Source organism: Mobula hypostoma, chromosome 1, assembly GCF_963921235.1.
Source record: "Mobula hypostoma chromosome 1, sMobHyp1.1, whole genome shotgun sequence".
Lineage (NCBI taxonomy): Eukaryota > Metazoa > Chordata > Chondrichthyes > Myliobatiformes > Myliobatidae > Mobula > Mobula hypostoma.
Genome location: NC_086097.1, coordinates 82,540,090 through 82,554,922, shown reverse-complemented (window position 1 = coordinate 82,554,922; position 14,833 = coordinate 82,540,090). Strand labels below are relative to the sequence as shown.

Sequence of the window (14,833 nt, the reverse complement as noted above, 5' to 3'; positions counted from 1 at the left end):
GCATTGAAATTAATTAGACCTTTGAGTGGTTCCAGAGGACAGGAGAATATCCGGCTCATGTTCAAAAAGAATGCAAGTAAAAATTCAGCAACTACAAACCATCCAATTAAAGCTTTTTCAGTGCAAAGTTACTAGAAGCAACAATCTGGTAGAAAATTAATAGATAAACATGAATTAATAAGGAAAGTCAGCATTAAGGCAAAATCATGCTCAAATAATAATTGAAATTTTTGATTAGACAAAAAGGAGCAAGAGGAGAAGCAACTCACAGGTCTGTGAGTGAGATTTAAAGAGGAATATTTGAAGGCTTTTGGCATTTTTTGGTGGCCCAATCAAGTTATGATTCATTAGCGAGGGCAAGTGAAAATAAGACAGGGACAAGTACAGCGGCCATTGTGTGAGTGGACAAGTGTTGGAGTGGGAAAGTTTTGGCTCAAGAACAGGCTTGAGCAAGATAAGTATCTGGTAATTTTCTTTAGGAAGAGGTACAGTCGATGTTTCAGGCCGAGACACTTAGTCAGGGTCTCAGCCTGAAACGTCGACTGTACCTCTTCCTAGAGATGCTGCCTGGCCTGCTACATTCACCAGCAACTTTGATGTGTGTTGCTTGAATTTCCAGCATCTGCAGTATTCCTGTTGTTTGGTAATTTTCTTCTTCATTCTTCCTGTAGTACATAGTTAGTGCATGAAGATGGTTCCAGGGGTAGCGTTGTGCTCGATGTGTGAGATGTGGGAATTCTGGGAGACATCCAGCCTCCTGGATAACCACATCTGCACTAGGCGCACTGAGCTGCATCTCTTCAGAGAACATGTTAAGGAATGGGAGCTGTAGCTCAACGACTTCTGGCTCATACAGGAAACTGAGGAGATGACAGATAAGAGCTACAGGGAGGTGGTCTCCCCTAAATTGTAGGAGGTAGGTATCTGGGTGACTGTCAGGAGAGGGAAAGGAAATGGGCAGCCATTGCAGAGTACTACTGTGGTCGTTCCCCACAATAATAAGTACACCACTTTGGATTATGTTGGTGGGAGGGTGATGACTTAACAGGGGGAAGCTCCAGCAACCAGGTCTCTGGCACTGAGTCTCTCATTGTGGCTCAGAAGGGAAGGGAGGAGAAGAGAACTGCAGCAGTGATAGGGGATTCCATAGTCAGAGGAGCTGACACGAGATTCTGTGCACATGATAGAGATACCTGGTCTGTTGTCTCCCAGGTGCCAGGGTCAGGGACAACTTGGATCAGGTCCTCTGCATTCTGATGGGTCCAGATGAGCAGCCAGAAGTCTTGTTATATATTGGCACCAATGATATAGGTAGGAAAATGAAGGAGGACTTGAAGGGAGAATTTAGGGAGTGAAGGAGAAAGCTGAAAAGCAGGATCTCCAGGGTGGCAATCTCTGCATTGCTTCCTGTGCTACATGCCAGTGAGGATAAGAATAGGATGATCTGGCAGATGAATGTGTGGTTGAGGAACTGGTGCAGGGGGCAAATTTATAGATTTCTGGATCATTAGGATCTCCAGTAAGGAGGGTATGACCTGTACAAAAGGGATAGGTTACATTGAACCCAAGGGAGACCAATAACCTTGCAGACAGGTTTGCTAGAACTGTTGGGGGGCGGGGGGATTAAAATAAGTTGGCAGGAGGACAGAAAACTGACTAATAAGGTTGAGGATGAGGCAGTTGATATACAGTACATGCAGAGCCAGTGTGTAGTGAGACTGTCAGGAAGGACAGGCAGATGATAGTGAAAAATTGCAAGTCAGTGTATTGAGTTGCAGTGTAATGGGGACCAAATCAACAAGGGTGATGAATACAGGACTGAAGGTGTCATCAGTACCAGAAACAGGTTTAATATCACCAGCATATGTTGTGAGATTGGTTGTCTTTGCTGCAGTAGTACAATGCAATACATAATAATAAAAAAATTGATTCACAGTAAGAATATATATACACACACACACACACACACACACACACATACATATATATACACACACAATAGTAGTGTATGTAAGTAGTGCAAAAACAAAAATAAAAAACATTCGGAAGGTAGTGCTCATGAGTTCATTGGAGAAATTGGATGGCAGTTCCTGATTCATTGAGTGCGTGCATTCAGGCCTCTGTACCTCCTTCCTGAAGGAAGCAACGAGAACAAGGCATGTCCTGGGTGCTGGAGGTCCTTAATGATGGATGCTACCTATTTGAGGAAACGCTCCTTGAAGATGTCCTGGATACTACAAAGGCTAGGGCCCGTGATGGAGCTGACTAAATTTATAAACCTCTGCAGCTTATTTCAGTCCTGTGTAGTAACTTTCCCACCCCCCCATACCAAATGGTATATTTGAATGCATGCAGTATACAAAATAAGGTAGATGATCTTTTATTGCAGTTAGAGATTAGCAGGTATGATGTTTTGCACATCACTGAGTTGTGGTTGAAAGAAGATTATAGCTGGAAGCTTAACATCCAAGGATATGCATTGTATCAAAAGGACAGGCAGGTAGGCAGAGGGTTTGGCGTGGTTCTGTTGGTTAAAAAGTGAAAGCACGTCATTACAAAGAGGTGACATGGGATCGCAAGATGTAGAATTGTTGTGGATAGAGCAAAGGAACTTCCAGGCTAAAAAGACCCTGATGGGAGTTACATACAGGCCTCCAAACAGCGTCAGGATGTGGGCTACAAAGTTACAACAAAGGATAGAAAATGCATGTCAAAAGGGCATTTCTATATGTAGGTAGATTGGGAAAATATGGTTGGCGCAGATTTTTGATCTCGAGAGAGAATTTGCAGAATGCCTATGAGACTGCTTTTTAGAGCAGTTTGTGGTTGAGCCCACTACGGGGGTCAGCTATTCTGGACTGATTGTTGTGTAGTGACCTGGATTTGATTAAGGAGCTTAAGATAAAGGAACCCTTAGGAGTAAGTGATCATAATATGATAGAATTCACCCTGTAATTTGAGAAGGAGAAGCTGAAGTCAGATGTATCCGTATTACCATGGAGTAAAGGTAATTACAGAGACAGAGGCATGAGAGGAGAGTTAACCAAAGTTGACTGGAGAGGGACACTAGCAGGGATGATGGTAAGAGTAGCAATGGGCTTGAGCTTCTGGGAGCTACTCAGAAGGTGCAGGACAGATACATCCCAAAGATGAAGTATTCTAAAAACAGCATGACACCACTGTGGCTGACAAGGGAAATCAAAGCTAACATAAAAGCAAAAGAGAGGGAATAATAGAGCAAAAAGTAATGGGAAGTTAGTGGATTAGGAAGTTTTTAAAAACCAAAAGAAGGCAACTAAAAATCCATAAGCAGTGAAAAGAAGAAATATGAAGTTAAGCTAGACAATAATATCAAAGAGGATACAAAAAGTTTTTTTTTCAGATATATCAAGAGTAAAAGAGAGGTGAGAGTAGATATTGGACCACTCAAAAATAATAGTGGCGAGGTAGTAATGGGGAGCAAAGAAATGGTACATGAACTGAATAAGTATTTTGCATCAGTCTTCACTGTGGAAGACAATGGTAGTATGCTGGAAGTTCAAGAATGACAAGGGGCAGAAATGAGTGCAGTTGCTATAACTAGGGAGAAGGTGCTTGAGAAGCTGAAAGGTTTGAAGGTAGTTAGATCACCTGGACAACCAGTTAGCGTACACCGAGGGTTCTGAAAGAGGTAGCTGAAGAGATTGTGGAGGCATTAATAATGATCTTTCAAGAATCACTAGATTCTGGCATGGTTCCAGAGGATTGAAAAATTGCAAATGTCTCTCCCCTCGTCAAGAAAGGAGGAAGGCAGAAGAAAGGAAATTATAGGCTAGTTAGCCTGACCTCAGTGGTTCAGAAAGTGTTGGAGTTAATTGTTAAGGATGAGGTTTCAAGATACTTGGAGCTACATGATAAGATAGGCCAAAGTAAGCATGGTTTTCTTAAGGAACATCTTCCATGACAAATCTGCTAGAATTATTTGAGGAAATAACAAGCAGGATAGACAAAGGAGAATTGGTGGATATTGTGTACTTGGATTTTCAAAAGGCCTTTGACAAAGTGCCACATATGAGGCTGCTTAGCATGATAAGAGCCCATGGAACTATAAGAAGGGTACCAGCATGGATAAAGCATTGGCTGATTGGCAGGAGGCAGGAGGCAAAGAGTGGGAATAAAGGGACCCTTTTCTAATTGGCTGCCTGCGACTAGTGGTGTTCCACAGGGGTCGGTGTTGGGACTGCTTCTTTTCACATTATATGTCAGTGATTTGGATGATGGAATTGAGTGCTTGGTGGCTAAGTTTGCAGACAATACAAAGGTAGGTGGAGGGGCAGGTAGTGTTGGGGAAGCAGGGAGGCTGCAGAAGGACTTAGGTTATTAGAAAGGACAAAGGAGTGGCAAATAGAAGGAATGTCATAGTCATGCACTATGGTAGAAGAAATAAAAAGGATGGACTATTTTCGAAACTGGGAGAAAATTCAAAACTCCAAGGTTCAAGGGCACTTGGGAGTCCTCGTGCAGGACTAAAGGTTAACTTGCAGGTTGAGTCGGTGATAAGGAAGGCAAATGCAATGTTAGCGTTCATTTCAAAAGGACTAGAATATAAAAGCAAGGATGTAATGCTGTAATTTAGAACAGAGATAAGAAGGAATTTCTTTAGCCCGAGGGTGGTGAATTTGTGGAATCCATTGGCACAGGTTGTTGTAGCGGTCAGGTCATTGAGTGTATTTAAAGCAGAGATTGATAGCAGAGATTATATGCTATAATGGTTAGCTGCTGCGAATATAAGATTTGTTGTATATACAGTATTTGATGGTGACAGGAAATGTTAAGGTACAGATTAAAAAAACATTCAAGATCCTGTTCTTTAGAAATAGATGCAACACACACAAAATGCTGGTGAACGCAGCAGACCAGGCAGCACCTCTAGGAAGAGGTACAGTTGACGTTTTGGGCCGAGACCCTTCGTCAGGACTAACTGAAAGAAGAGATAGTAAGAGATTTGAAAGTGGGAGGGGGAGGGGGAGATCCAAAATGATAGGAGAAGACAGGAGGGGGAGGGATGAAGCCAAGAGCTGGAAAGTTGATTGGCAAAAGGCATATGAAAGAATCATGGGACAGGAGGCCCAGGGAGAAAGAAAGGGGGAGGGGGGAATCGCAGAGGTTGGGCAAGGAGTATAGTCAGAGGGATAGAGGGAGAAAAAGAGAGAGAGAGAAAAATTATATATATAATAAATAAATAACAGATGGGGTACAAAGGGGAGGTGGGACATTAACGGAAGTTAAAGAAGTCAATGTTCATGCCATCAGGTTGGAGGCTACCCAGACGGAATATAAGGCATTGTTCCTCCAACCTGAGTGTGGCTTCATCTTGACAGTAGAGGAGGCCGAGGATAGACATATGAGAATGTGAATGGGATGTGGAATTAAAATGTGTGGCCACTGGGAGATCCTGCTTTCTCTGACGGACAGAGTCTAGGTGTTCAGTGAAACGGTCTCCCAGCCTGCGTCGGGTCTCGCCAATATATAGAAGGCTGCATCGGGAGCACCGGATGCAGTATATCACCCCAGCCGACTCACAAGTGAAGTGTCACCTCACCTGGAAGGACTGTCTGGGGCCCTGAATGGTGGTAAGGGAGGAAGTGTAAGGGCATGTGTAGCACTTGTTCCGCTTACAAGGATAAGTGCCGGGAGGGAGATCAGTGGGGAGGGATGGTGGGGACAAATGGACAAGGGAGTCACGTAGGGAGCGATCCCTGCGGAAAGCGGGGGTGGGGGGGGAGGGAAAGATGTGCTTAGTGGTGGGATCCCGTTGGAAGTGGCAGAAGTTACGGAGAATTATATGTTGGACCGGGAGGCTGGTGGGGTGGTAGGTGAGGACAAGGGGGAACCGTATTCCTAGTGGGGTGGCGGGAGGATGGAGTGAGAGCAGATGTGCGTGAAATGGGGGAGATGCGTTTGAGATGAGAGTTGATGGTGGAGGAGGGGAAGCCCCTTTCTTATGTTGTCAAGGTTCCCTGTTCCTTTATACTGTGTGAAGCTGCAGTACTTTCACAGTTAGCCTACAAAAGTCAGTGGACATCATCAGCAACAAATGCTTACATAATTTTCCTGTTATGAAAAATAATAAAAATGTTATGTTTTGTTGAATAAGATGTAACTTGATTTTGAAAGGTGTACTAGGACTTTATTACTGCTTAACAATGTATCCAACCATAAAGTAATTTCAAATGTGCAGATTGTAATTTCCTTGAATAATTACTTTAAAAATTCCAAAAAATGTAAACCTTGAAGAGGATCTCAGCCCAAAATGTTGAATGTTTATTTCTCTTCATGGATGCTGCCTGACTTGCTGAATTCTTCCAGCATTTTGAGCATTTGTTATTCATGAATTTTAAGTAGTTCTGTCTTTTCACTTTTGACATTGATCTTTCATACAGTATCTGACTTGTACTTGTTTTTCTCTCTGTAAAATGTTTCCAAAATTACTTTCTGGTTTGTGATATAAAGAATCATCAGTATGACAGATTACTCAGCCTGTTCAATAACATCACTGTTGCAACACAAAATAGGTCTTGTCCGCCAGAAAATATGACATTTCTGAATCGTCCTAGGTCACCATGTGCTGGGTGGTGAGGGCAAAATTTAGGCTGTTACGTCAAAGGCTTGAACTTTTTGGCTTTTATTTTTGTTTCTGATCAGGGATGTTTTTAATTCAGTTTTTATTTCTTTTTGATAAAATCAGTTAATTGTGGCTTCTAAAAGGAACTTAAATGCTGGTATGTGAGGTACCAATGTCAACAGTTGAAGCTTTTGAAAGAAAGATTAATAGGTACCTTCAAAGTTGGCTGGGCCTCCCACATAGCCTGAGCAGCATTGCTCTGTATGGGAATAGGAATAAACTGCAACTTCCTTTCATCAGCCTTTACGAGGAATTCGTGGTTACCCGTACATGAAGTTTGCTGCTGTACAGAGATTCCAGCAATCCCAAAATCTCTTTAAGCAGGCGTTGAGGTCTGGACAGGTGGGAAATGGAAGGCCAAGAATGCAGTGGAGATGGCTGATTCGCGTCTGAGGCATAGGGATCTGGTAGGGACAGTGGCGTCCAGTCAGGTGGGGCTGGGTAGCTTCCCTTAAACCTGCTTCGAAAGGGCCCAGGGCAGGCTCAGTTTCCATCTTGTCCAGGAGCAACCGTCGAGGAAGTGCGTACCACCAGGACGGTAGGAATGGGGCAGCAGGGAGCTTGGAGAAGGTGGGAAGCTGCGCTGAAGTGGAAGATCTCCTGGTTCAGCTTCTGACAGGCAGAACCCCAGCGCATCAAGTCCATGATCCAGGCTGGGTACAACGTCCTGCCTGGTCCAGCCAACCTTTTTGCTTGGAGCAAAAATGAGGCACCATAATGTCCTCTCACCCCTGGCAGAGGGACCCTGGTACATCTCCTCAGGAGCTGTCCAAAAGCCATGGGAGAAGGCTGCTACCACCAGCGCCATGACCAGGTGCTGAAGGCAGTGGCAGAAGGTATCTCCTCAGCCATTAACAACAGTAGGCACCTCCGCCAACCCAGAAAGCCCATATCCTTTGTCAAACTTGAGACCAACCGCAGCCTCAGCCCAGATCACCAGAAAGCTTGCTCACCACTGCATCTGACTGTCAACTGAAAGTCAATCTTGGCAAGCAATTAAAGTTCCCTGACTTCATTGCATCATCATCACTGAGGCCCGACATGGTCATTCTGTCAGAAACCTCAAAGCAGGTGGTCATGGTGGAACTGACAGTTCCTTGGGAAGACCGGATTGAGGAACCATTTCAGCATAAAAAAGCAAAATGCCAGGAGCTGGTAGAGGAGTGCCAGAGACAGAGGTGGAGGGTACAATGTGAGTCTATAGAGGTGGTGTGTAGAAGTGCTGCTGGATGCTCGCTGTGCAGAGCCTACTCTCTCCTTGGCATTATGGGGGCTGCAAAGAAAAAAACCACAGAAGCTGCTGAGCGAGACTCCAAATGGCTGAGGATCAAAAGGTGTGACCTGTGGACCAATGCTGCTGGGACACAAGCTGGGGCCTGATCAACCCTGGAAAGGTCGCCTGGGTGAGAGTGTCTGATGTTGAAAGAGCTGAAACACCCAATGACCCCAGGTTACATCACTGATGATGTGTCCCAGCGCAAACTAGCATGCATCTCAGCATCATAACTGAAGTGACTTCTAGTCACTTATCAGTCTTTATAAGTCAAAAATGTAACTGTGATCATGGAAGAATAATATTTGTGAGAACTCTGCTACTTGTCTTAAAGACAGGGCTTGACTTTATTTACTTGTCATTCATGTTGGTGGTTTATTTCAACTTGCTTATGAGCTGAAACAGGCGCAAAACACTCAGTCAAAATGTTTAACAGCATCGAAAGGTGTTGAATGCACTCAGTGAGTCAGGCAGCATCTGTGATGGGAAATACAAAGTCAATGTTTTGGGTCAGAATCCTTCATCAGGACATGTTTGCTTTGCATTTCAGGTTTCCTTTACCATGAATATATCTGAACGCCTGAACTCACAACTACTCCTGAACCAGAACAGATGAAGGATTTGATTGTGCATACATCCACTGTTTTCTACCCATTTGTGGTTGTGCATTTTTGTCTCACATTTATTCCACCAGTATTTCACCAACCAAACAGCTACACAATAAAATCGAATTGGTCTGCAAATCATGTGAATACTTTCAAAGAATATTCAGCATTCTGAAAGAAAAATACAAGTTCTGTCTATCAGTCTTTTATTTGCATGGACATTTAAGTGGTAGATTAAAATTTAAAATAAGCTTTTTCAGGTTGGCCTTGGGGTATTATTTTGTTTGCAAATTGTTTAAAGCTAAAAAGAATTCAGTGCTAGTTATTAAATGCAGGGCACATTCTCTCTTCATATTTTAAAAGATATTAAATTTGAAAGATGCAAAATAATTAAAATCTGTGTATTAATTAGATGTAAATATTGTTGCTTCCAATTCTAAGTGTTAATATTTTGTGCTTAAAATATTGAAGTGCACTGATTCAAAGGCCTGACTCTTAAATCACCACAGTACAATTTAGAAATTACATTGTTCAGTACAGTGAAATTGTTTGATCTTCAACGGAAGTGGGCAAATGGCGTTCTTAGTGCACACAATACCAAGTTGACCAAGTTTGGAACATGCTGGAAAAAAAAATTACTGGGATGACAAATCCTTGCTTCAGTGTTCAACAGATCCAATATAAGCATATTACTCTTAAATCTTAGAAAGGAATTGATCAACTGATTAGAGGAAATTATTGGCAAAATATTTCTCCCTGTAGATACTTCGCACACCATTTCATTTAACCTGTCTAGGCCAAGTGAATAACGTCAGAACGCCATTATGTTGATATATACTTTGATTATAATAGGAAAAAACCGAAAGAGCACACATGGGTCACGCTGTCAGGTTCAAACAAACCAAAACTCTCAACAAACCACAGAATTACTTGAACTTTTAAAAAAATTTTGTATTCTACCATTGATAGGAAAGTAACTTACACATACTATCAACTGATCCTTGTAGGTCAGAATAATGAAGAAATATTAAAACTCATCTCCTGGCAGGAGTAAATCATTTCCAGTTTCAGATGCCTGCCCCAAAACAGGAGAATGTGTCATTTTCTTCAAAATTATGACTTGCTGAACAAAATTGGTAGGTTACTAATTTCAAATGTTCAGTTTTATAGAACATAACTCTGCTGGGGGTTATTCATTACAAAGTGAGAAAAGAAGTGCCTCATGCAGATTGATTAAAATACCGAAGTGTGTCTCCACTCATTAAAACTTCAAACTGCAATGACCTATCACACAGCTGCATAACTTATTTTAAAAAAATTGATCTAAATATTAAAAGAGAATTTAAGGACAGGCCAGAATTAAAGAACACATACAATGTAGAATTTTCACATTTAAAAATAGCCTTCAGTATTTCAGTTAAAAAAACATAATTTCATGAGGGATTCTAAATTTAAACCGATAATGCTGTAATGTGAATGGACAAAATTACAGGCTTAGTTGCTCAGCAAAGTTTCTATCATTTTTCATTCTGCCATGTCCATTGGTAGGACAGTGATACTTACTCCCATCCCTCTTTTAATATTCCAATGGTGACAAGAAATAAATAGCAAAATATACAGTTAAATTGAAGGTAGCTTGCAGACATTATGACAAATGAGTCATAGCCATTATTCTAAGCTATTAATTCACAGCACAACACGAGAGAGAAAATAAGCAGGATAAAGAACTTGAACATTCACAATATTGTTAAAGGCTAATTTGAATTGATAAAGCCATCTTCTGATTCTGCCCTCAAAATGCACTGCTTTGGATTGATGCCATAATTTCAAACTTGAAATTCTAAAAAGGAGCCAGGGCATGGAGATGCTGTACCTTGGGCTTAGAAATCAGTAATTGGACAAAGGAGTGACAAACAGAACACTTTTATTGAGCATGACCAAAAAATATTAAAAGCACTTTGCAGAAACTAATTGCACAAATGGGGATATTTCAGGAAGTTGGCATATTGATGGATCTTGAAATGCATTACTTGGAAGGGCCATTCACAAACAAACCAAATACTGAAACAGCAGTCTTGTAAAAACTGGGTTACTTGAATCATCAGTCGATGACCTGGACATGAACTACAGCACGGTAACTGTACAAAATGCACAGCAAACAAGCCTGGTCCAAGAGATTGTTGAATCACAGAGCCGGGACAAAAATACAACACCTATAAGAATCAATGTAAGAATTAGTCCAACTCAAGGAAGAGGCAGGATTCAGATGAATATTTAAGATGACACAATGTAGGAGCAGGCAACCAGGTCTTGAATTTTTGAGGCATGACTCAGACAACTAAATTGGATTCTTCATCTGTGCTATGCTTCTAGCACCAGCAAGCTTTTTGTGAACTATCCATCTTCTCAGTTTTGCTGTCATCTTCTTCTAAATCAGCAATGCCAAGTTCATCAGGAGTTGACAGTCGAAGTCCGTCAAGCTCCTTCTTGTGGGCCTGTAACACTAGTTCTGTCAGTCGAGTAAATGACTGTGGAAGGGAAGCACATCAAAATACCACTGAGTTACAAGAGTGAAAGCCCAATGCCAATAAAAGAAAAATATAAACCTGCAGATGTTTTAAAACTGAAATGAAAACAGAAAATGCTAGAAACACTCAAGATATCAGGCAACATCTGTGGAAGGAAAATCAGTTAATTTTTAGGTATGGGATCCTTCATCAAATTACTGTGCATTTTAGTACAGTTCTGACCAAGACTTACAAACATGAAATCTTAACTGCTTATCCTTCTGAACATGCTGGCCAACCTGCTGAGTGTTTCCAGTAATTTCAGTTTTTGTTCCATACTAACTACAATTTTTAATTTTGGAACTGATCTGAAAATAATCCTTGGTAATTCATCTCTGGTTCCTGGCATGCAGAAGTTAGATAGACCATCCGGTTGAATGATGTCACAATAACAACCTTGCACTCAACGTCAATAAAACCAAGGAATTGATTGTGGCCTTCAGGAAAGGGTAGTTGACACACCAGTCCTTATTGAGGGATCAGCAGTGGAAAGGGTGAGCTGTTTCAAGTTCCTGGGTGTCAACGTCCCTGAAGATTTATCTTGGGCCCAACATTTTGATGTAATTACATAGAAGGCACAACAGCGGCTATACTTAATCAGGTGTTTGAGGAGACTTGGCATGACACCAAAGACTCAGACAAATTTCTACAGATGTACCATGGAGAGCATTCTAACTGGTTTTACCATCTGGTATGTTTATGGATCAGAAAAAGCTGAAGAAATTTGTGAACACAGCCAGCTCCATCATGAGCACCAGCTGCCCCAGCATCAAGGACATCTTTAAAAGGCGATGACTCAAAAAGGTGGCAGCCATCGTTAAGGACCCCCATCACCCAGGACACAACTTCTTCTCATTATATCATCAAGGAGGCGCTACTGAAGCCTGGAGAAGTACTCAGTGTTTTAGGAACAGCTTCTTCCCCTCTGGCATCAGATTTCTGAATGAGCAATGAACCCAGGTACAGTACCTCAATATTTCTTTTCTTTTTTGCCCTCTTTTAGCTTTATTTATTTAATTTAATGTTAAAAACATAGTTCTTATTGTAATTTATAGTTTTTTTATTATCATGTACTGCAAATCTCATGACATATGCCAATGATATTAAACTTGATTCTGATTCAGAATCAGAATCAGGTTTAATATCACCGACATACGTCAGGAAACTTGCTAACTTCGTGGCAGTGGTACAATGCGATGCATGATAATATAGAAAATAAGTGAATAAATAAATAAATAGGTAGATCACTTACGGTAAAGACACACAGATATTGGTCAAGACCTCAGCAATCTCATAACTCTATCAGTCATTTGGGGTATATCCCATCAGGCCCTGGGGACTTATGCACCTAATGTTCTTCAAGATACCCAGCACTATCTCCTTCTTTATATCAAACTGCCCTAGCAAATTTGGACACCCCAGACTAATCTTCCTATCCTCTTCGTCCCTCTCTTTGGTAAATATTGATGTGAAGTACTCACTTAGGACCTCACCCATATCCTGTCTCCATGCACGTTCCCGCTTTTATCCTTCAGCGGTCCTATCTGCTCCATAGTTATCATCGTACTCTTCATGAATGTATAGAATGCCTTGGGATCCTCTTTAATCCTATTGTATTTGCCAATGACTTTTTACTTAATGGTATGTTTCAAAAAGTACACTGCAAACAATTAACAAATTTCTACTGAAAGTTACATACATTCTAAAACCTAGGATAAAAGGGAATTCTGCATGCTATGCAAACCAACAGAGCTTAGTAAAGACAATTACTAGCTGACTATATCAAAAACTTGGTCAGTTTTGAAGCTTCATAGGTCCAGAGCTATCAACACATTGGGCACATAGTTAATGGACAAAGTAAGCAAAATACGAAGTAATTTTTTATGTGAATTAAATAGAAAACAAAATATCTTTAGAAATTGAACAATAACAGCTTGTCAGAGTGATCACCCATTTGAAAAACATTTTATGTAATTTTTTTGGGATATTTTAGCTCATATTCCTTTTACATTAAACTACAGATCTGTATCCACTAGTAATGGGTCTCAATGATAATATTACAGACTTAAGTCTACCATTACAGTGAACCAGGGTGTAGTTGACATGCATGTCAATTGGACACATAAGGGCTTTTTGGATAACGGGTGAAGAACATTCATTTTGATACAGTAAAGGTTAGTGCAGATAGGCATAATGAATTGAATCCCCAGTCTGACATATTAATTTTGGCCTGCTCTAGGACAATGGCAACAAAAGCACAACTTGTCATATGGCTATCCTCGATGGTGTACCCTTTTGCAGTTCTTCGAACATAATGTTTCCACTGACCTCTTTAATGTTATAATTGGTGCAGGCACTTGTTTCAAAGAAGTCCATTCCATATTCTTTTGCAAGCTTTGAAAGGAAACATTGAAAGGAAATGTAACAATGGGTTAAAGAGTGATTTTATAAAAAAAAACAGCATAACTGGAATTCTCCTTTAAACACAACAAAAGATAATGGATTTCCTGCTCTTTGATTTTAATAACTAGATGCTGTTTGGTTGTGATGCATCGTAAAAACAGCCAGTTTTGCTTGTCAAAGATACCATAATGCTGCAGAATTTCCTGCTGATAGGGTCAACAACCTAAGATTTAGTGCATTAGTTGGCCATCTGGCATTTGAACCTGCTCTGCCATTCCACAAGATGGAGGCTGGTCACCTGCCTGAGCTGTATTTTCTTCCACACATCTCCACATCACTTGATTCACTTAATATGTGGAAACATTCAACTTCTGGTCTGAAGAAATGCATGATTGAGCCTCTGCAACCCTCTGGGGTAAAGGATTCCAACCGGGGTGAATCTTTGTTGCACTTGTTCTAGGGAAAATATATCTTTGTTGTTTGGGAAAGGGGATCAAAATTGTATACTGTGCGCTAGATAGAGTACTACCTCAACAATACAATTGATTTGACATGATTGAATTTAATCTTGCACTTGTTTTACTGTATAACAGCAGTCATATACGTCATATAATAATGCAAAGTGAAACAGCATCCCATTTCAAAATCTCAATCAAGTTTAGACCTTTTTTCTCATCAATTATTTTCAAGGGTTCGCCACTAAAATCCAAGAAGAAACTCCCAAAAAAGTGATGGCAATTTCCATTTCACAGCTTCAGAAAATGTTGCCACAGGCTGTGCTAAATACAGTATATTGCTAAGATGCAGTCACTGCAGAAACTACCCAACAAAGACCACAAAACCTGAGCACTTTAGTTCAGCAACACCATCAGACCCAGCACAGCAGATGCTCAACTGCATGACAACTTTTTATAAGCCTGTGATTTGTAAATTATCAGAATTTTACATTGATCTTTACTTTGGAATTGTTCCAGGCCTTTGAACTACAATACCATCAATTAAAAAAATCATTATTCTAAACCTACTATATAAATAATTGCATTGGGCATCAAATACATACCTTTTGACCTTGTTTTACACCTACTTGCCTTCTCTGTTCGTCATCAGCTTTGTTGGCTATGAGAATTTTCTGAACTCCTTCTGGTGCATACTGGGGAGGAACCATTCACTGTGAGTAATGAGCTAAAATTTGAGTAATATTTATTCAAGGTAAAATGATTCAATGTCACTCTCTTACCTCATCAACATCACTAGCCCATTTCATAATATGTTGAAAGGAGCGCTCACTTGTGATATCATATACCAAAAAGATTCCCTATAA

General features: G+C 40.7%; 1 protein-coding gene across 1 annotated transcript in view; it reads right to left on the bottom strand.

Annotated features, from left to right (window-relative positions):
- Window positions 1–10,449: 10,449 nt before the first annotated feature.
- The window catches only part of rab15 (RAB15, member RAS oncogene family), a 244,735-nt gene continuing 240,351 nt past the window's right edge, over window positions 10,450–14,833 (bottom strand). The window contains exons 4-7 of the mRNA XM_063051754.1: window positions 14,750–14,827; window positions 14,573–14,662; window positions 13,438–13,503; window positions 10,450–11,070 (exon numbers count right to left, since the gene is read on the bottom strand). Coding sequence (XP_062907824.1) covers window positions 10,912–11,070; window positions 13,438–13,503; window positions 14,573–14,662; window positions 14,750–14,827 — 393 coding nt within the window. The 3' untranslated portion in view covers window positions 10,450–10,911. The remainder of the gene's footprint in view (window positions 11,071–13,437; window positions 13,504–14,572; window positions 14,663–14,749; window positions 14,828–14,833) is intronic.